Raw genomic sequence first — 21,279 nt, 5'->3', positions numbered from 1 at the left:
AGCAGTGGCTTGTATGACGCAGATTGTCTTCACAGATGCAATACACTCCACAGCCAGCAATCTGGCCAGGCGTGGTGTTTAAATAATGGTGCACGGGTCATACCAGCGTGCGTATGGCACTGAAAACCAGTGATAACTTTAATTAGAAGCTTTTTTGTTAATGTAATTATATTGCAAAAATATTTTTATTTAAAATTGAAATGCACCCATTAACATTTCAGTTTTGACCTCTCTATACCTTTAAACATTATACATCAAGGATCATGACGCACATTCTCATCCACTAAGATAATTTCATGCTCCTCATGTTTGCTGTGGAGCTATTCAGTTTTTTTCTGTGTGGTCTTAGTACAACTCCAGAGGTATTTACACTCCTCTCGCAAAGACCATGGTCTTCAAGGCCACTTTTCTGGATGATGTATGCTGGTAATGCATCATCAGAGGGATTAGCCATCTGTCACACTGACATGGTGATTAGACTCTTTAGAAGTATGGTTGGCAGATCTGTGTCCAAAAAGCTTGTTTGATCATACAGGGCCATGTATAGTCCTTCAGCTTGTACAGTTACTATTTAAGTTGTTCTTTTTGACTGGTTTCACATGAGCCCCTTTGTAGCTGAGCCTTCTGGTTCAATAGTATTTCAACCACATGATCCAGCCCTCTTGTTGGTCTGCTTAAAGTATATCTAATGTTGTAAAGAGAAAACTGCAATGTTTATAATACTATTATACATTGTTGCAAACAATAATACAATACTAAAGACACTGAGTTCCTCTAAGGCTAGCTAGGTTTACTCTTCAACAAAAGATACCAAGAAAACTAAGCACATTTTTTTCTAAAGTTGCATTCTGTATCTGTACCATGAATATTTAATTTTGAATTTACTTGTACGATTATTTTATCATTCTCTTCTTATCCAGATACTGACAAACTTAAAAAAATAAAATATAAGAATTATATATATGCGGCAGTCAAATAGTAATTTCAGACAAATAATTTTGCATGTTTTATGTTTTTTCAAAGCCATTTGCCTAGGAAATAGGGGCCCAGGCAACCTAGGAAAGAGGCTTCTGCTCACCAATAGCAGTAGCCGCCCAGGCATTCTCTTGAAAGCTACCCAACTATGAACCCTCAAGTAAAGTGACCCTGCTCACCAATATCTAGCCACCTAGGAACCCTCAAGTAAAATGGCACCTGCTCACCAATATGCGCCCAGGCTCCCAGGGAAAACGGCCCATTCTCGCCAATAGGTCCCCAGGTACTCCTGGATATTGGCCCCTGCTTGCTAATAGGTGGTGATACTGGCCCCAGCTTGCCAACAGACACTCATGTACCCTAGGGTAATGGCCCCCCTGCTCGCCAATATGTACCTACAGTAGGTACCCCAGGGAAATGGCTCCTGCTCATCAATAGCTGCCTAGAAATCCTCTATGAAAGTGGCCTGTACTCACCAATGCATGCACAAGCACCCTGGGAAAGTAGCCCCTGCTTGCTATTAGGTGCCCAGGCACTCCAGGAAGGTGGCACGAGCTCGTCAATAGGCACTGAAGGAAAGTGGTCACTGCTTGCTAATAGCTTTCTAGAAAGCCTTGAGGAAAGTGGCCCCAGCTCGTCAATAGACGCCTAGGCAACCCAGGAAAGTGGCATCTGCTCACTAAATGCCACCTAGGAAACCTCAAGGAAAGTAGCTCCTGTTCTCCAATACGTGCCCAGACCCTCAAGCAAAATGGCCCCAGCATGCCAAATGGTATCTAGACACCCAGAGAAAGTTTCCCCTGCTCATCAATAGCTGCCTAGAAATCCTCTATGAAAGTGGCCTGTACTCACCAATGCATGTCCAGGCATGGGAAAGTAGGCGCTGCTTGCCAATAGATACCCAGGTGTTCTGGAAAAATGGTCACTGCTTGCTTATAGATGGTGTCAGTTGCCCCTGCTCACCTATAGATGCCCAGGCAAGTGGCCCCTGCTCACCAAAATGCACACAAGTACCCCGGAAAAGTGGGCCCTTGTTGCTATTAGTTTCCCTGGCATCCTCGAGTTACTATTGGTTATCAGGGGTCACTTTCCTGGGGTGCCTATTGGCGAGCGGTGGCCACATTCCTGGGGTGTCCTGTGTACAGGGGCTACTTTCCCGAGGTGCCTGGGCACATATTTGTGAGCAGGGATCACTTTCACTGGGTGCCTATTGGCAAGCAGGGACTACTTTCTTGGGATGCCTCGGCCCCTATTGGCGACAAACAGGGACCACATTCCTGGGGTCAATGGGTGCCACTTTTTGAGCATAATTGGATGTGTTTTTGTGAGCAGGGGACACTTTTCTTGGGTGCCTGGGAACCTATTGGTGAACAGGGCCACCTTCAGAGTGCTGTTGGCTTTAAAAGCTAAAAAATAATGCACATGTAATTTGAATTTCTAAAAAACTATTTGCCTGACTTCTAATTATGCATAAGGCTTTTGCCTAGGCAAATGTTTTTTTAAAGCTAAAAAAGTACTAAAATAAGGATTGTGATTGGCCCTAAATGCTTTGCTACTGCTATCTCCTATAGCTTCTATAGGGAGCAAACAATCTCTGTTATTGTCTGTTTTTCTTTGTTTATACAAATGGAAAGTTTCAAACTGATAGTGAGCTTATTAATACCAGGTTGTTTTAAACCTTGATTGTTTATCTAGTTTAAGTGGAGCTTAAACAGTGCCTGATTGGCCTACCAGGAGATTTCCCGGTGGGCTGCAGCAGCTGGGATAGTGAAGTCAAAATTAATCTTTCATGGTTTAGATAGAAATAAATTAGAAACTTTTTTTTTTTTAAATTGCATGCTCTGTTATCCAATTTTTTTTGAAGAGTAAACTTAGTTGGATCATAGGAGCTCAGCATGTGTATCAGTGTATAACAACAATATCAATATTCCATCTTCTGTAACATTTTATTCCCTCCTAAACATTCATTATGCCTAACTCCTGTCTCCCCAGACTCACTAATTGCAGATTATATCCGTACAAGAACCCCATACATTCTGTTAATATTTATGACTTTCGTGTTACTGTGCATGCATCTATATTTTTTCATGCTAAAATCAATACTTGTCTTCCACTTTTGTTTTCCAGTGACATGGAGGCGCAGTGTGAGGTCATGCAGGATATAGTGGAGCAGATCCTGGAGGTGAGTGCAAGCTGTACTTATTAGAAACTGTATTCGTTCCCTGTCCCGAGAAGAGAACATTTTTTATTTTTTTAATAAATCATATGAACAAAAAGTAACAATTCAAGTGTGAGAAAAATATTAGTTCTTATATTTTGCATGTTAATTGCACACATCATCAGAGAGGTAGAACACCTGTGGATCACCTGTATAAATCCGGTTACATTCCTGGGTAGATATCAGTGCGTTAATAAAACAAATCCATGGCAAACTGAATATAAATATTATATCAATTCTTACACATGAAGACAATACAGTAAAATATTCGGTATTAAATTAGTCCAAATCCAAAAATGTTTTCCTGTCCCCCATATGAGACTGTTTATGCCCCCTCACGTCAGAATGTTCCTGTACCTCTACCCCTCTCTTTAAAGGTCAGACTTTGCCACCCCCAGGTGAGATCATACCACTGCCTCCCAGATCAGAACGCCCCTCCCCCACCAGTCAAACTATGCCTCTGCCCCAATCAGACAATGTCCCTATAGTTAGTATTATATTCCGTTTATATTAGCATATTCCAAACATACAGGGAGTGCAGAATTATTAGGCAAATGAGTATTTTGACCACATCATGCTCTTTATGCATGTTGTCTTACTCCAAGCTGTATAGGCTCGAAAGCCTACTACCAATTAAGCATATTAGGTGATGTGCATCTCTGTAATGAGAAGGGGTGTGGTCTAATGACATCAAAACCCTATATCAGGTGTGCATAATTATTAGGCAACTTCCTTTCCTTTTGCAAAATGGGTCAAAAGAAGGACTTGACAGGCTCAGAAAAGTCAAAATAGTGAGATATCTTGCAGAGGGATGCAGCACTCTTAAAATTGCAAAGCTTCTGAAGCGTGATCATCGAACAATCAAGCGTTTCATTAAAAATAGTCAACAGGGTCGCAAGAAGCGTGTGGAAAAACCAAGGCGCAAAATAACTGCCCATGAACTGAGAAAAGTCAAGCATGCAGCTGCCAAGATGCCACTTGCCACCAGTTTGGCCATATTTCAGAGCTGCAACATCACTGGAGTGCCCAAAAGCACAAGGTGTGCAATACTCAGAGACATGGCCAAGGTAAGAAAGGCTGAAAGACGACCACCACTGAACAAGACACACAAGCTGAAACGTCAAGACTGGGCCAAGAAATATCTCAAGACTGATTTTTCTAAGGTTTTATGGACTGATGAAATGAGAGTGAGTCTTGATGGGCCAGATGGATGGGCCCGTGGCTGGATTGGTAAAGGGCAGAGAGCTCCAGTCCGACTCAGACGCCAGCAAGGTGGAGGTGGAGTACTGGTTTGGGCTGGTATCATCAAAGATGAGCTTGTGGGGCCTTTTCGGGTTGAGGATGGAGTCAAGCTTAACTCCCAGTCCTACTGCCAGTTTCTGGAAGACATCTTCTTCAAGCAGTGGTACAGGAAGAAGTCTGCATCCTTCAAGAAAAACATTATTTTCATGCAGGACAATGCTCCATCACACGCGTCCAAGTACTCCACAGCGTGGCTGGCAAGAAAGGGTATAAAAGAAGAAAATCTAATGACATGGCCTCCTTGTTCACCTGATCTGAACCCCATTGAGAACCTGTGGTCCATCATCAAATGTGAGATTTACAAGGAGGGAAAACAGTACACCTCTCTGAACAGTGTCTGGGAGGCTGTGGTTGCTGCTGCATGCAATGTTGATGGTGAACAGATCAAAACACTGACAGAATCCATGGATGGCAGGCTTTTGAGTGTCCTTGCAAAGAAAGGTGGCTATATTGGTCACTGATTTGTTTTTGTTTTGTTTTTGAATGTCAGAAATGTATATTTGTGAATATTGAGATGATATATTGGTTTCACTGGTAAAAATAAATAATTGAAATGGGTATATATTTGCTTTTTGTTAAGTTGCCTAATAATTATGCACAGTAATAGTCACCTACACACACAGATATCCCCCTAAAATAGCTATAACTAAAAACAAACTAAAAACTACTTCCAAAACTATTCAGCTTTGATATTAATGAGTTTTTTGGGTTCATTGAGAACATGGTTGTTGTTCAATAATAAAATTAATCCTCAAAAATACAACTTGCCTAATAATTCTGCACTCCCTGTATTATTCAATTGTGTTGAAACATATTATTAAATCAACCACCTCTGCCCCCTTCTATGAAACTATTCACTCATCCCCGTGGCTTTTAGATAGAAATGATTGCTTGATAGGTATAGCCTGATGCTACAAATAAAAAAAGTTCTAAAGAGCTCTCTCAGTTCTTGGAGTTATGGAATCATATTACTATCTCTTTGTCACTTTGACATTCTCTTGGCCAACTGTCTTTATTGATCATTTTAGTCTTCCACCCTTAATCAATCATTACCTCTTCCTTCTTTATATTTGGACTCTACCTTAATCTTCTCCCTCTGTTGCTTCACTTCATTCTTTATCCCCAATTCCTTCTCTCCTCCTTTATCCCCTTCTTCTATTTTAGTATTTTTTAACCTTTTGCTATCCATTCATTGTCTACCATTTATTTCCGTTTATGTACTTCTCAACTTCACTACTTGTTTCTTCTGCTCATTCTCTCCTTTCTCTCACCTACAATTCTCTCCCACCTCTCATTCCTTCATGCATCTTTCCCTACAGGATGATTTTGACTCAGAGCAGTTATCGGTCCTGGCATCATGTCTGCAAGAATTATTTAAAGGCCACTTTCGAGGCGAGGTTCTGCCAGAGGAAATTACAGAAGAGTAAGATTGACCTATTATGATAATCGGCTGCAGTTAATACACTCATACTATCTGGTTACTGGGCATGTTAGGATTGTGATGAACCTTAAATATGTATGATGGGGAAAGGCTGTGCGTTAAGTTGTCTTTCACCTGAAGAGAATGTCCTCTACTTAGCTGATGGGAACACTATATGGTGTTAAGTTTTTTGGTCTTATAAATTTGTGGTGTGAGAGCTGGAGAAGGCTATGAGATGGGTTTATGGCTGTGTACTTGGAGGAGGTTTTGAAGTGTGAACTCTGAAGACTGCTGTGAAGTCTTTGTGTTGATTTATGGTCTGTGAGCTTGGAAGCAGTTTTTTAAATGTTTTAATGGACATTATAGTGGAAGGATTACATGCTGCAATTTGTTACAATATGTCATTTTAATACTAGCGAGCCTGTGTTTAACCCCTTTTGGTTTTGGGAAGAAGCTGATTTGTTCCACTATCTGAATAATTGATGATTTGCATGAGATGGTGAGAAGTCTATAAATAAAAGTTGAAAATTTTGAAACTGTTTGGGCAGTATGTATTGTTGAGCTGGTGGAGCATTTGTGAAGTTTGTAGTCATTTTTTAAGCGTATATATGTTTTCTTTATAAGAGACTGAAGTAAGTGTAAGACTTGAATTTAGGAAAAGGCTGTGATGACTGAATTTTAGTGTGTTGGTCGGAGTTGGAGAAGTGGCTGTGGAATGTGTGGTACTTAGAAAGTGTGTATATATGTGCATGTACCCCCTCTCTTTCCCTCCCTTTCCTCCTGTCCCTTTCCTCATATATACATTCATGCACTCAGTGGACACCTTATTAGGTAAACCTGCTCATCAATGCTAATATCAGTCAATAATATGGCAGCAGTGCATAAAATCGTGTGCACCTTAATGCATAAAATCATGCACACATGGTTAAGATGCTATGTCACAAAGCACATACTATCTCAAGCTGGTTCCAGAACATAATGGATGCCATTTATTATATTGTGGACGGGCATAGTTCCCAACTAGGGCTCCTCAGCTGCCCACATATATAATTGTACAAGCAAGCACTTGTGCAGTGATGCCCCCTGCTCTTGTGTGAGTTTTCGGTGATTCAACGCCACCATATGTGAGGTAGAAGAAAGGTTATTCGTGGTGTTACGGCCACTAAATCTTAACTATCAGCTAGCAGGTTTGCATGAGTGAGCTTGCACCACAAAGGCCCCAAAACTGCTAAATGGAGCCCACTGGGTTTAGTGTACTCCAGTTGCCTCCACAGTCACCAGATCTTAGTACAGTAAAGCACCTTTGAGATAAGTAGAAGGAGAAATTTCAGCATGAATGGGCAACTGACTTCAGCAATTGCATCATGTTATCATGTTAACGTGCACCAGAATCTCTTAATGAATGTTGCCAACACCTCATTGAATCTTTGCCACAAAGAAATCAGGTTGCTTTAGGGGTAAAGGGGATTCCAACCAATTATTAGAAATGTACACGATGTGAGTGGATGCACACACACAAAATATATAAATAATGTGTTTGTGTAAAAATCTCAGATCTCACAAAGAATCTGGAAGTCTGTTGCAAGAATCTTGAATGTGGTTGCAATATATGGATATCTGTAAACCAAGGACAAGGATTGAAGTGTGGATACCTCTGCTTTGAGTAGGACATTTGTGTAAGAGGTTATAAATTATATGGGCATTTTTTAAAATTTTGGAAATTGAATTGCAAGTTTGTATGCTGGATAAGAGGCTTTGAATTCTGCTAATGATGGTGATTATAGTTAGCAATCTTTGCTGATTTGGAGAATATGCTGTGAATTCTGGGCATACCTGAGCTGTGTGGATGTCTCTGAACAGGAAAATGACTGTGAACTGTATGGATTAATATAAGACGTGGAAAGGTTGTGAATTGTTTGTGAACTGTAAAAAATGCTGTAGAAGTGGTTGGGAATTGTGTGGATGTATGTAAACTGGTGAATCAAGATTTCTCAGATTATGGGACCCCTTTTGCAGATGTCATATGTTTGGTTGTTCTGTATATCATGTTTATGGATTCCTGAATATAGCAAAGCTGTTTATAGCGTTCAAGCTCTTTTGCATGTTAGCTTTGTGGGTACCCCTCTAGCAGCCCTGTGTGTATTTTTGATTACATTTTTACGGCCTTTAAATGGTTGACAGTTAAAACTGAAATGTGCATGTATTCATTTCAATTTGAAGCATTTTTGCAATATACATCCATTAGCAAACATGCTTCTAGTAAAAGTTGTTACTGTTTCAGCGGCATATGCTACACTTGACTCCAGATTCAAATACCGTGCCTGCTCAGAGAGCTGACGGTGGTGTGTAATTTTGTCAGAAGTCTTCATTTGTGTCATTCAAACCACTGCTAACTATCTAAAAATATGTAGTGTGACACTGCATATGTGTGTATGCTGCTTAAACCAGTAATGACCTTTACCAGAAGTATTTTTACTAAAGGAAGAATATTGCAAAATGTGGAACAGCTGTTTGTTTTTGCTTGATTTAGTAGTTTAGTAGTTATTTCCTATATGTATCAGGTTTGTTTGAATCTCTGTGACAGCTTTGAGTGTGTTAGCCACTCTTTCTATAATGTAATCTTTGGAATGGCTATTTATGGCACAATTGGGAGTTTCTGTATTTGGATTTCATTTTCTATGAACATCTCAAGTATCTTATAAGGACATTAGAAACAAATTTTAAGTTGCATGATAATGCACCTTCGTATCTGACAGGATATTTCCAATTAACTTTATTATTTCAAATTAGCATATTATTTTATGGGTTATTTTCTTTTCATTGATTTATTTGTCCCCCAGAGAATAAAGACACTTACTAACCAATCACAAACTAATACACACATATAGCCCTCATCTCTTCCTTTAAGGTGGTTTAGCACAATGTCAGCTTAGTTAATAATGAATAATTTATTAAACAGGTATTCAAACAAAAATACATTCTATTGTAATCACCATTGTAATATATATATATATATATATATATATATATATATATATATATATATATATATATATATATATATGTGTGTGTGTGTGTGTGTTACAGGTAAAGTCAGATATCGGGTAATCCTACGATTACCTGGGTAAAACTGGCATTACCCAGCGGCTGTGGCTAAAGCCCAATGTAAAATCATACATCGGGCTTTACCATACCCGAGTACTCCTAGGGTAATTTTAGGATTACCCAAACACTTCTGGATAAATCTTATGCTTTCATTGTAATTAATTCCCCCATCTTCACTATCAGCCTGGGGGGTTCAAGCGGTGCAAAGCCCCCCTTTTAAGCCTCAATCCTCAAGGTTCACTTGGGATAGATTCCAGAGGATCGGCATGGTGCCCCCTTTGAACCCCCCAGGCAGAGGCAAAGCAAATAGTGAAGTTGGGGGAATTACAGTGCACTGTATATATGTGCGGTTAGAGATTAAAGGGACATAATACTCATATGCTAAATCACTTGAAACTGATGCAGTATAACTGTAAAAAGCTGACAGGAAAATATCACCTGAGCATCTCTATGTAAAAAAGGAAGATATTTTACCTCACAATCTCCTCAGCTCAGCAGAGTAAGTTCTGTGTAAAAAGTTATACTCAGCTGCTCCCAGCTGCAGGTAAAAAAATGAAGAAATGAACAGCAGCCAATCAGCATCAGCAGTGCTGAGGTCATGAACTCTTACTGTGATCTCATGAGATTTCACTTAACTCTCATGAGATTTCATAGTAAGCTTCCTTTACCTGATTGGTGAAATAATATGAGAGTGCACGATGCTAGTCCCTTCAGATGTCCCAGGACAAACACACGAAAATGCTGCTTAGAAATCCTTTACAATGGGAGGTGGCTACTGAGGAACTTTTGAGGTAAAATATCTTTCTTTTTTACATAGAGATGTTCAGGTGATATTTTCTAATCAGCTTTTTACAGCTATGCTGCATCACTTTCAAGTGTTTAAACATTTGGGTATTATGGCCCTTTAAGTTCTGTAGCTGTTATGAGCGCTGTGATTAACTATAAAGGGACATTATTCATATAGGGCATGACATTTTTAAAACAACTTTTCAATTAACTTTTATCATCAAATGTGCTTTGTTTTCTTGGTATTCTTAGTTGAACCTAGGTAGGCTCATATGTTAATTTCCCTTAAAGGCTGCCTCTCATCTGATTGCATTTGACCGTTTTTAACAGATAGAGGCCATTAGTTCATGTGTACCATATTGATAACATTGTGCTCATGCCCATGGGGTTACCTAAGATTCAGCAGTGCTTGGCTAAAATGCATGTCTGGCAAAAGAACTGAAATAAGGGGACAGTCTGCAGAGGCTTAGATACAAGATAATCACAGAGGTAAAAAGTGTATTAATATAACCGTATTAGTTATGCAAAACTGGCGAATGGGTAATAAAGGGATTATCTATCTTTCTCTTGTTAAGTGTATCCAGTCCACGGATCATCCATTACTTGTGGGATATTCTCCTTCCCAACAGGAAGTTGCAAGAGGATCACCCACAGCAGAGCTGCTATATAGCTCCTCCCCTAACTGTCATATCCAGTCATTCTCTTGCAAGCCTCAACCAAGATGGAGGTCGTAAGAGGAGTGTGGTGTTTTATACTTAGTTTATTCTTCAATCAAAAGTTTATTTTTAAATGGTGCCGGAGTGTACTGTTTATCTCAGGCAGTATTTAGAAGAAGAATCTGCCTGCGTTTTCTATGATCTTAGCAGAAGTAACTAAGATCCATGGCTGTTCTCACATATTCTGAGGAGTGAGGTAACTTCAGAGAGGGAATGGCGTGCAGGTTTTCCTGCAATAAGGTATGTGCAGTTAATATTTTTCTAGGGATGGAATTTGCTAGAAAATGCTGCTGATACCGAACTAATGTAAGTAAAGCCTTAAATGCAGTGATAGCGACTGGTATCAGGCTTATTAATAGAGATACATACTCTTATAAAAATGTAATATAAAACGTTTGCTGGCATGTTTAATCGTTTTTATATGTATTTGGTGATAAAACTTATTGGGGCCTAGTTTTTTTCCACATGGCTGGCTTGAATTTTGCCTAGTAACAGTTTCCTTAGGCCTTCCACTGTTGTAATATGAGTGGGAGGGGCCTTTTTTAGTGCTTTTCTGTGCAGATAAAAATACTGACAGAGACATTCAGCTTCCCTCTGCATGATCCAGGACATCTCTGGAGGGCTCAAAAGGCTTCAAAGTCGTTTTTGAGGGAGGTAAAAAGCCACAGTAGAGCTGTGGCAGTTGTTGTGACTGTTTGAAAAAAAAAATAAAAAAAAATGTTTTTGTCTTTTATTATTCAGTTTTGGGTATTCAGGGGTTAATCATCCATTTGCAAGTGGGTGCAATGCTCTGCTAACTTGTTACATACACTGTAAAAATTTTGTTAGTGTAACTGCCTTTTTTCACTGTTATTTCAAATTTTGACAAAATTTGTGTTTCTTAAAGGTGCAGTAACGTTTTTTATATTGCTTGTAAACTTGTTTAAAGTGTTTTCCAAGCTTGCTAGTCTCATTGCTAGTCTGTTTAAACATGTCTGACACAGAGGAAACTACTTGTTCATTATGTTTGAAAGCCATGGTAGAGCCCCATAGGAGAATGTGTACTAAATGTATTGATTTCACCTTAAACAGTAAAGATCAGTCTTTAACTATAAAAGAAATATCACCAGAAGATTCTGACGAGGGGGAAGTTACGCAGACTAACTCTCCCCACGTGTCAGACCATTCGCCTCCCGCTCAGGGGATGCACGCTAATATGGCGCCAATTAACATAGATATAGAAACATAGATATTGACGGCAGATAAGAGCCATAGGCCCAGCAAGTCTGCCCGACCTTACCTAACAGTATAAACTTATCTAGTTCGTAGGATAGCCCTATGCTTGTCCCATGCATTTTTAAAGTCCCCCACAGTGTTTGTTGCTACTACCTCTTGAGGAAGTTTATTCCATAAATCAATCACTCTTTCTGTAAAGAAGTGCTTCCTCAAATTACTCCTGAATCTACTACCCTTTAGCTTGAGCTCATGACCCCTTGTTCTTGAATTTTCCATTTTATGTAAAATACCCACAGCCTCAGTTTTACTAAACCCTTTAATGTACTCGAAAGTTGCTATCATATCATCTCTTTCCCTTCTCTCCTCTAAGCTATACATATTTAGGTCATTGAGCCTATCCTGGTAAGTTTTATTTTTTAGACCATGTACCATTTTGGTAGCCCTCCTTTGCAGAGATTCAAGTTTGTTAATATCCTTCTGAAGATATGGTCTCCAGAACTGCACACAATACTCAAGATGAGGCCTAACTAATGATCTATAAAGTGGCATAAGAACCTTACTATTTCTGCTGCAAATACCTCTACCAATACATCCAAGCATTCTGCTAGCCTTACTCGCTGCATTACTACATTGTTTACTAAGTTGTAAATCATCTGAAATAATAATTCCCAAGTCCTGTTCCTCGTCTGTAACAGTCAGTAAAGTGTCAATTACATCATTTACGCCCATAGCGATTACCTTGCAGGACATGGCTGCAATCATGAATAATACCCTGTCAGAGGTATTATCCAGGTTGCCTGAATTAAGAGGCAAGCGCGATTGCTCTGGGGTTAGCAGAAATACAGAGTGCGCAGATGCTGTAAGGGCCATGTCTGATACTGCGTCACAATATGCAGATCATGAGGACGGAGAGCTTCAGTCTGTGGGTTACATCTCTGATTTGGGGAATCCTGATTCAGAGATTTCTAATTTTAAATTTAAGCTTGAGAACCTCCGTGTGTTGCTTGGGGAGGTATTAGCTGCTCTGAATGACTGTAACACAGTTGCAGTACCAGAGAAATTGTGTAGGCTGGATAAATACTATGCGGTACCGGTGTGTACTAATGTTTTTCCTATACCTAAAAGGCTTACAGAAATTATTAGCAAGGAGTGGGATAGACCTGGTGTGCCTTTTCCCCCACCTCCTATATTTAGAAAAATGTTTCCAATAGACGCCACTACACGGGACTTATGGAAGACGGTCCCTAAGGTGGAGAGAGCAGTTTCTACTTTAGCAAAGCATACTACTATCCCGGTTGAGGACAGTTGTGCTTTTTCAGATCCAATGGATAAGAAATTGGAGGGTTACCTTAAGAAAATGTTTATTCAACAAGGTTTTATTTTACAGCCCCTTGCATGCATTGCGCCTGTCACGGCCGCGGCGGCATTCTGGTTTGAGGCCCTGGAAGAGGCCATCCATACAGCTCCATTGACTGAAATTATTGACAAGCTTAGAACACTTAAGCTAGCTAACTCATTTGTTTCTGATGCCATTGTTCATTTGACTAAACTAACGGCTAAGAATTCCGGATTCGCCATCCAAGCGCGTAGGGCACTATGGCTTAAATCTTGGTCAGCTGACGTGACTTCAAAGTCTAAATTACTCAACATTCCTTTCAAGGGGCAGACCTTATTCGGGCCTGGTTTGAAGGAAATTATTGCTGACATTACTGGAGGTAAGGGTCACACCCTTCCTCAGGACAGGGCCAAAGCAAAGGCCAAACAATCTAATTTTCGTGCCTTTCGAAATTTCAAGGCAGGTGCAGCATCAACTTCCTCCGCTTCAAAACAAGAGGGAACTTTTGCTCAATCTAAGCAGGCCTGGAAACCTAACCAGTCCTGGAACAAAGGCAAGCAGGCCAGAAAGCCTGCTGCTGCCTCTAAGACAGCATGAAGGAACGGCCCCCTATCTGGCGACGGATCTAGTAGGGGGCAGACTTTCTCTCTTCGCCCAGGCGTGGGCAAGAGATGTTCAGGATCCCTGGGCGTTGGAGATCATATCTCAGGGATATCTTCTGGACTTCAAAGCTTCCCCTCCACAAGGGAGATTTCATCTTTCAAGGCTATCTGCAAATCAGATAAAGAAAGAGGCATTCCTACGCTGTGTGCAAGACCTCCTAGTTATGGGAGTGATCCATCCAGTTCCGCGGACGGAACAAGGACAGGGTTTTTATTCAAATCTGTTTGTGGTTCCCAAAAAAGAGGGAACCTTCAGACCAATTTTGGATCTAAAGATCTTAAACAAATTCCTCAGAGTTCAATCTTTCAAAATGGAAACTATTCGGACCATCCTAGCCATGATCCAAGAGGGTTAGTACATGACCACAGTGGACTTAAAGGATGCCTACCTTCACATACCGATTCACAAAGATCATCATCGGTTTCTAAGGTTTGCCTTTCTAGACAGGCATTACCAATTTGTAGCTCTTCCCTTCGGGTTGGCTACAGCCCCGAGAATCTTTACAAAGGTTCTGGGCTCACTTCTGGCGGTTCTAAGACCGCGAGGCATAGCGGTGGCTCCGTATCTAGACGACATCTTGATACAGGCGTCAAGCTTTCAAGTTGCCAAGTCTCATACAGAGATAGTTCTGGCATTTCTGAGGTCGCACGGGTGGAAAGTGAACGAGGAAAAGAGTTCTCTATCCCCACTCACAAGAGTCTCCTTCTTAGGGACTCTTATAGATTCTGTAGAAATGAAAATTTACCTGACGGAGTCCAGGTTATCAAAACTTCTAAATGCTTGCTGTGTTCTTCACCCCATTCCGCGCCCTTCGGTAGCTCAGTGTATGGAGGTAATCGGCTTAATGGTAGCGGCAATGGACATAGTGCCATTTGTGCGCCTTCATCTCAGACCGCTGCAATTATGCATGCTGAGTCAGTGGAATGGGGATTACACAGATTTGTCCCCTCTGCTAAATCTGGATCAAGAGACCAGAGATTCTCTTCTCTGGTGGTTGTCTCGGGTACACCTGTCCAAAGGTATGACCTTTCGCAGGCCAGATTGGACAATTGTAACAACAGATGCCAGCCTTCTAGGTTGGGGTGCAGTCTGGAATTCCCTGAAGGCACAGGGATCGTGGACTCAGGAGGAGAAACTCCTTCCAATAAATATTCTGGAGTTAAGAGCGATATTCAATGCTCTTCTGGCTTGGCCTCAGTTAGCAACACTGAGGTTCATCAGATTTCAGTCGGACAACATCACGACTGTGGCTTACATCAACCATCAAGGGGGAACCAGGAGTTCCCTAGCGATGTTAGAAGTCTCAAAAATAATTCGCTGGGCAGAGTACCACTCTTGCCACCTGTCAGCAATCCATATCCCAGGCGTGGAGAACTGGGAGGTGGATTTTCTAAGTCGTCAGACTTTTCATCCGGGGGAATGGGAACTCCATCCGGAGGTGTTTGCTCAATTGGTTCTCCGTTGGGGCAAACCAGAATTGGATCTCATGGTGTCTCGCCAGAACGCCAAGCTTCCTTGTTACGGATCCAGGTCCAGGGACCCAGAAGCGACGCTGATAGATCTTCTAGCAGCGCCTTGGTTCTTCAACCTGGCTTATATGTTTCCACCGTTTTCTCTGCTCCCTCGACTGATTGCCAAAATCAAACAGTAGAGAGCATCGGTGATTCTGATAGCACCTGCGTGGCCACGCAGGACTTGGTATGCAGACCTAGTGGACATGTCATCCTTTCCACCATGGACTCTGCCTCTAAGACAGGACCTTCTGATACAAGGTCCTTTCAATCATCCAAATCTAATTTCTCTGAAACTGACTGCATGGAGATTGAACGCTTGATTCTATCAAAGCGTGGCTTCTCCGAGTCAGTCATTGATACTTTAATACAGGCACGAAAGCCTGTTACCAGGAAAATCTACCACAAGATATGGAGTAAATATCTTTATTGGTGTGAATCCAAGACTTACTCATGGAGTAAAGTTAGGATTCCTAGAATATTGTCTTTTCTCCAAGAGGGCTTGGACAAAGGATTATCAGCTAGTTCCTTAAAGTGACAGATTTCTGCTCTGTCTATTCTTTTGCACAAGCGTCTGGCAGAGGTTCCAGACGTCCAGGCATTTTGCCAGGCTTTGGTTAGATTTAAGCCTGTGTTTAAACCTGTTGCTCCCCCGTGGAGCTTAAACTTGGTTCTTAAGGTTTTTCAAGGAGTTCCGTTTGAACCCCTTCATTCCATTGATATTAAACTTTTATCTTGGAAAGTTCTGTTTTTGATGGCTATTTCCTCGGCTCGGAGAGTCTCTGAGCTATCTGCCTTACAATGTGATTCTCCCTATCTGATTTTTCATGCAGATAAGGTAGTTCTGCATACCAAACCTGGGTTTTTACCTAAGGTGGTTTCTAACAAGAATATCAATCAAGAGATTGTTGTTCCATCGTTGTGCCCTAATCCTTCTTCAAAGAAGGAACGTCTTTTACATAATCTGGACGTAGTCCGTGCCTTGAAGTTTTACTTACAAGCTACTAAGGATTTTTGTCAAACATCTTTCCTGTTTGTCGTTTACTCTGGACAGAGGAGAGGTCAAAAAGCTTCGGCAACCTCTCTTTCCTTTTGGCTTCAGAGCGTAATAAGCCTAGCCTATGAGACTGCTGGACAGCAGCCCCCTGAAAGGATTACAGCTCATTCTACTAGAGCTGTGGCTTCCACCTGGGCCTTCAAAAATGAGGCCTCTGTTGAACAGATTTGCAAGGCTGCGACTTGGTCTTTGCTTCACACTTTTTCAAAATTTTACAAATTTGATACTTTTGCTTCTTCGGAGGCTTTGTTTGGGTTGAAAGGTTCTTCAGGCAGTGGTTCCTTCCGCTTAATCCTGCCTTGTCCCTCCCATCATCCGTGTACTTTAACTTTGGTATTGGTATTCCACAAGTAATGGATGATCCGTGGACTGGATACACTTAACAAGAGAAAACATCATTTATGCTTACCTGATAAATGTATTTCTCTTGTAGTGTATCCAGTCCACGGCCCGCCCTGTCCTTTTAAGGCAGGTCTAAATTTTAATTAAACTACAGTCACCACTGCACCCTATGGTTTCTCCTTTCTCTGTTTGTTTTCGGTCGAATGACTGGATATGACAGTTAGGGGAGGAGCTATGGGTGATCCTCTTGCAACTTCCTGTTGGGAAGGAGAATATCCCACAAGTAATGGATGATCCGTGGACTGGATACACTACAAGAGAAATAAATTTATCAGGTAAGCATAAATTATGTTTTTTAAACAATAACAATTCTGGAGTAGACTGTCCCTTTAAGCAGGTAGCTTTATCCACAAGCGTTTGGGTAATCCTAGGATTACCTGGTAAAGCCCAATGTATGATCTTACATCGGGCTTTACCCATAGCAGCTGGGCTAATGTCAGTTTTACCCAGGTAATCCTATCTGACTTAACCCGTAACATACATACATACATATATATATATATATATATATATATATATATATATATACACACACACACACAATAATATTAACACACTGGTATTGTAAAGAATGCTTTTCCTAACAATATTGTTGATGCCAAAATTGATGAGACACATGAAGAGAGCAAATGACTATTGAGACAAGGTGTGGGGGAAACTAATTCACAGAAAATGTAACAATATTAATAGCTAGATTTATCAATTTGTGTACAGAAAGGGTTAACATGTTGTGAACCTATCCACATTTCATCACAAATTGTGGGGTGCATTTTTTCCCCATATTTATCAATGCTGCCCCATGGCCGCACGCAACAAATTGCCTGAGAGTAAGGCTTGTCAGTCACCCCAGTTGAATAAGCCAGGGTGATTTTCATACTCTAACTTGGCAAAGAGAGGTTATGAATCAGTGGTTTATGCCATACCATAAATATCAGTTGCAGGCTCAAATGAGCAAGCCTGTAACTGATTAGGACTTTTGGATAATGCTAATTCTGTCCCTAAGTCAAACTTCCTGAGAGAAAGTGGAAAACATACAATTTTCTGATGTTTTTAACAGCAAAAGGCAGCAATATGCTTAATGTATATTATAATAATGTGTTAGACTTTCAATTTGAGTTTAATGGCCCTATAAAGGGACAGTATAGTCAAAATAAAATTTAATGATTCAGATTCAACTTGCAGTTTTAAACAACTTACTATTTTACTTCTATTTTCTCATTTGCTTTGTTCTTTTGGCATCCTTTGTTGAAAAGCATACCTAGGTAGGCTTAGTAGCCACAATGTACTACTGGAAGCTTGCTGCTGATTGGTGATGGCTCATATATGCCTCTTGTCATTGGGTTACCTGTTGTGTTCAGCTAGCTCCTAGTAGTGTGTTGCTGCTGCTTCTACAAAGGATACCAAAAGAATAAAGCAATTGGAAAGTTGTTTAAAATTGTATGTTATGTCCGAATCATTACAGAAAAATATTGGGATTCATGTTCTTTTAATTTGATACCCTTGTAATAGTTGATGATTACTTTTATGATCAGCATTATTCTTTACTATCCTATTGGTAAGACACTTGCAACAACTATCTGTCTTTTCCAGGTCACTTGAGGAGTCTGTTGGAAAACCACTCTACCTGATATTTCGGTAAGCTGGAACGCATGAGACATACATATATATATGTATATATATATATATATATATATATATATATATTTCTTCTGTTAAGTGTGATCAGTCCACGGGTCATCATTACTTCTGGGATATTACTCCTCCCCAACAGGAAGTGCAAGAGGATTCACCCAGCAGAGCTGCATATAGCTCCTCCCCTCTACGTCACTCCCAGTCATTCTCTTGCACCCAACGACTAGATAGGATGTGTGAGAGGACTATGGTGATTATACTTAGTTTTATATCTTCAATCAAAAGTTTGTTATTTTAAAATAGCACCGGAGTGTGTTATTATCTCTCTGGCAGAGTTTGAAGAAGAATCTACCAGAGTTTTTGTTATGATTTTAGCCGGAGTAGTTAAGATCATATTGCTGTTTCTCGGCCATCTGAGGAGAGGTAAACTTCAGATCAGGGGACAGCGGGCAGATGAATCTGCATAGAGGTATGTAGCAGTTTTTATTTTCTGACAATGGAATTGATGAGAAAATCCTGCCATACCGATATAATTTCATGTATGTATACTTTACACTTCAGTATTCTGGGGAATGGTACTTCACTAGAATTACACTGTAAGAAATACATAAAGCTGTTTAATAACTAGAGATTATGTTTAACGTTTTTGCTGGAATGTAAAATCGTTTTCATTTGCTGAGGTACTGAGTGAATAAATGTTTGGGCACTATTTTTCCACTTGGCAGTTTCTTAATCTGTTTTCTGACAGTTTCTGTTCTCCCTCACTGCTGTGTGTGAGGGGGAGGGGCCGTTTTTTGGCGCTTTTACTACGCATCAAATATTTCAGTCAGCAACTCATTGTATTCCCTGCATGATCCGGTTCATCTCTACAGAGCTCAGGGGTCTTCAAAACTTATTTTGAGGGAGGTAATTTCTCTCAGCAGAGCTGTGAGAATTATAGTTTGACTGAGATGAAAAACGTTTATTCTGTAATTTGTTTCCTGCTTTCAGAATTTGTTATCTTTGCTAATGGGATTAAACCTTTGCTAAAGTTGTGTTGTTTACAAGGATTGAGGCTATAACTGTTTCAATTTATTAATTTTCAACTGTCATAGATCTTCTGTGCTTCTTAAAGGCACAGTACGTTTTAATATTATTCTAATTGAATTGTATTTCCAAGTTGCAAGTTTATTTGCTAGTGTGTTAAACATGTCTGATTCAGAGGATGATACCTGTGTCATTTGTTGCAATGCCAAAGTGGAGCCCAATAGAAATTTATATACTAACTGTATTGATGCTACTTTAAATAAAAGTCAATCTGTACAAATTAAACAAATTTCACCAAACAACGAGGGGAGAGTTATGCCGACTAACTCGCCTCACGTGTCAGTACCTACATCTCCCGCTCAGAGGGAGGTGCGTGATATTGTAGCGCCGAGTACATCTGGGCGGCCATTACAAATCACATTACAGGATATGGCTACTGTTATGACTGAGGTTTTGGCTAAATTACCAGAACTAAGAGGTAAGCGTGATCACTCTGGGGTGAGAACAGAGTGCGCTGATAATATTAGGGCCATGTCAGACACTGCGTCACAGGTGGCAGAACATGAGGACGGAGAACTTCATTCTGTGGGTGACGGTTCTGATCCAAACAGACTGGATTCAGATATTTCAAATTTTAAATTTAAACTGGAAAACCTCCATGTATTACTAGGGGAGGTGTTAGCGGCTCTGAATGATTGTAACACAGTTGCAATACCAGAGAAAATGTGTAGGTTGGATAAATATTTTGCGGTACCGACGAGTACTGAGGTTTTTCCTATACCTAAGAGACTTACTGAAATTGTTACTAAGGAGTGGGATAGACCCGGTGTGCCGTTCTCACCCCCTCCGATATTCAGAAAAATGTTTCCAATAGACGCCACCACAAGGGACTTATGGCAAACGGTCCCTAAGGTGGAGGGAGCAGTTTCTACCTTAGCTAAGCGTACCACTATCCCGGTGGAGGATAGCTGTGCTTTTTCAGATCCAATGGATAAAAAGTTAGAGGGTTACCTTAAGAAAATGTTTGTTCAACAAGGTTTTATATTGCAACCCCTTGCATGCATTGCGCCGATCACGGCTGCAGCGGCATTCTGGATTGAGTCTCTGGAAGAGAACATTGGTTCAGCTACTCTGGACGACATTACGGACAGGCTTAGAGTCCTTAAACTAGCTAATTCATTCATTTCGGAGTACATCTTACTAAACTTACGGCGAAGAATTCAGGATTCGCCATTCAGGCACGCAGGGCGCTGTGGCTAAAATCCTGGTCAGCTGATGTTACTTCTAAGTCTAAATTGCTTAATATACCTTTCAAAGGGCAGACCTTATTCGGGCCCGGGTTGAAAGAGATTATCGCTGACATTACAGGAGGTAAAGGCCATGCCCTGCCTCAGGACAAAGCCAAAGCCAAGACTAGACAGTCTAATTTTCGTTCCTTTCGTAATTTCAAAGCAGGAGCAGCATCAACTTCCTCTGCACCAAAACAGGAAGGAGCCGTTGCTCGCTACAGACAAGGCTGGAAACCTAACCAGTCCTGGAACAAGGGCAAGCAAACTAGGAAACCTGCTGCTGCCCCTAAAACAGCATGAATTGAGGGCCCCCGATCCGGGATCGGATCTAGTGGGGGACAGACTTTCTCTCTTCGCCCAGGCTTGGCAAGAGATGTTCAGGATCCCTGGGCGCTAGAGATAATATCTCAGGGATACCTTCTGGACTTCAAATACTCTCCTCCAAGAGAGAGATTTCATCTGTCAAGATTGTCAACAATCCAGACAAAGAAAGAGGCGTTTCTACGCTGCGTACAAGAGCTCTTGTTAATGGGAGTAATCCATCCAGTTCCACGATCGGAACAGGGACAGGGGTTTTACTCAAATCTGTTTGTGGTTCCCAAAAAAGAGGGAACTTTCAGACCAAT

At 40.8% G+C, this 21,279-nt stretch overlaps 1 protein-coding gene across 1 annotated transcript in view; it reads left to right on the top strand.

Moving 5' to 3' along the window:
* The window catches only part of INTS3 (integrator complex subunit 3), an 883,995-nt gene that overhangs the window by 443,584 nt on the left and 419,132 nt on the right, over nt 1-21,279 (top strand). The window contains 3 exon segments of the mRNA XM_053719732.1: nt 3,103-3,157; nt 5,815-5,918; nt 18,297-18,341. Of these exon segments, the coding sequence (XP_053575707.1) occupies nt 3,103-3,157; nt 5,815-5,918; nt 18,297-18,341 (204 nt within the window).

Source organism: Bombina bombina, chromosome 1 (assembly GCF_027579735.1).
Source record: "Bombina bombina isolate aBomBom1 chromosome 1, aBomBom1.pri, whole genome shotgun sequence".
Classification (NCBI taxonomy): domain Eukaryota; kingdom Metazoa; phylum Chordata; class Amphibia; order Anura; family Bombinatoridae; genus Bombina; species Bombina bombina.
Note: the sequence above shows the minus strand (reverse complement) of the source record. Positions and strands in the feature narration are given on the sequence as shown.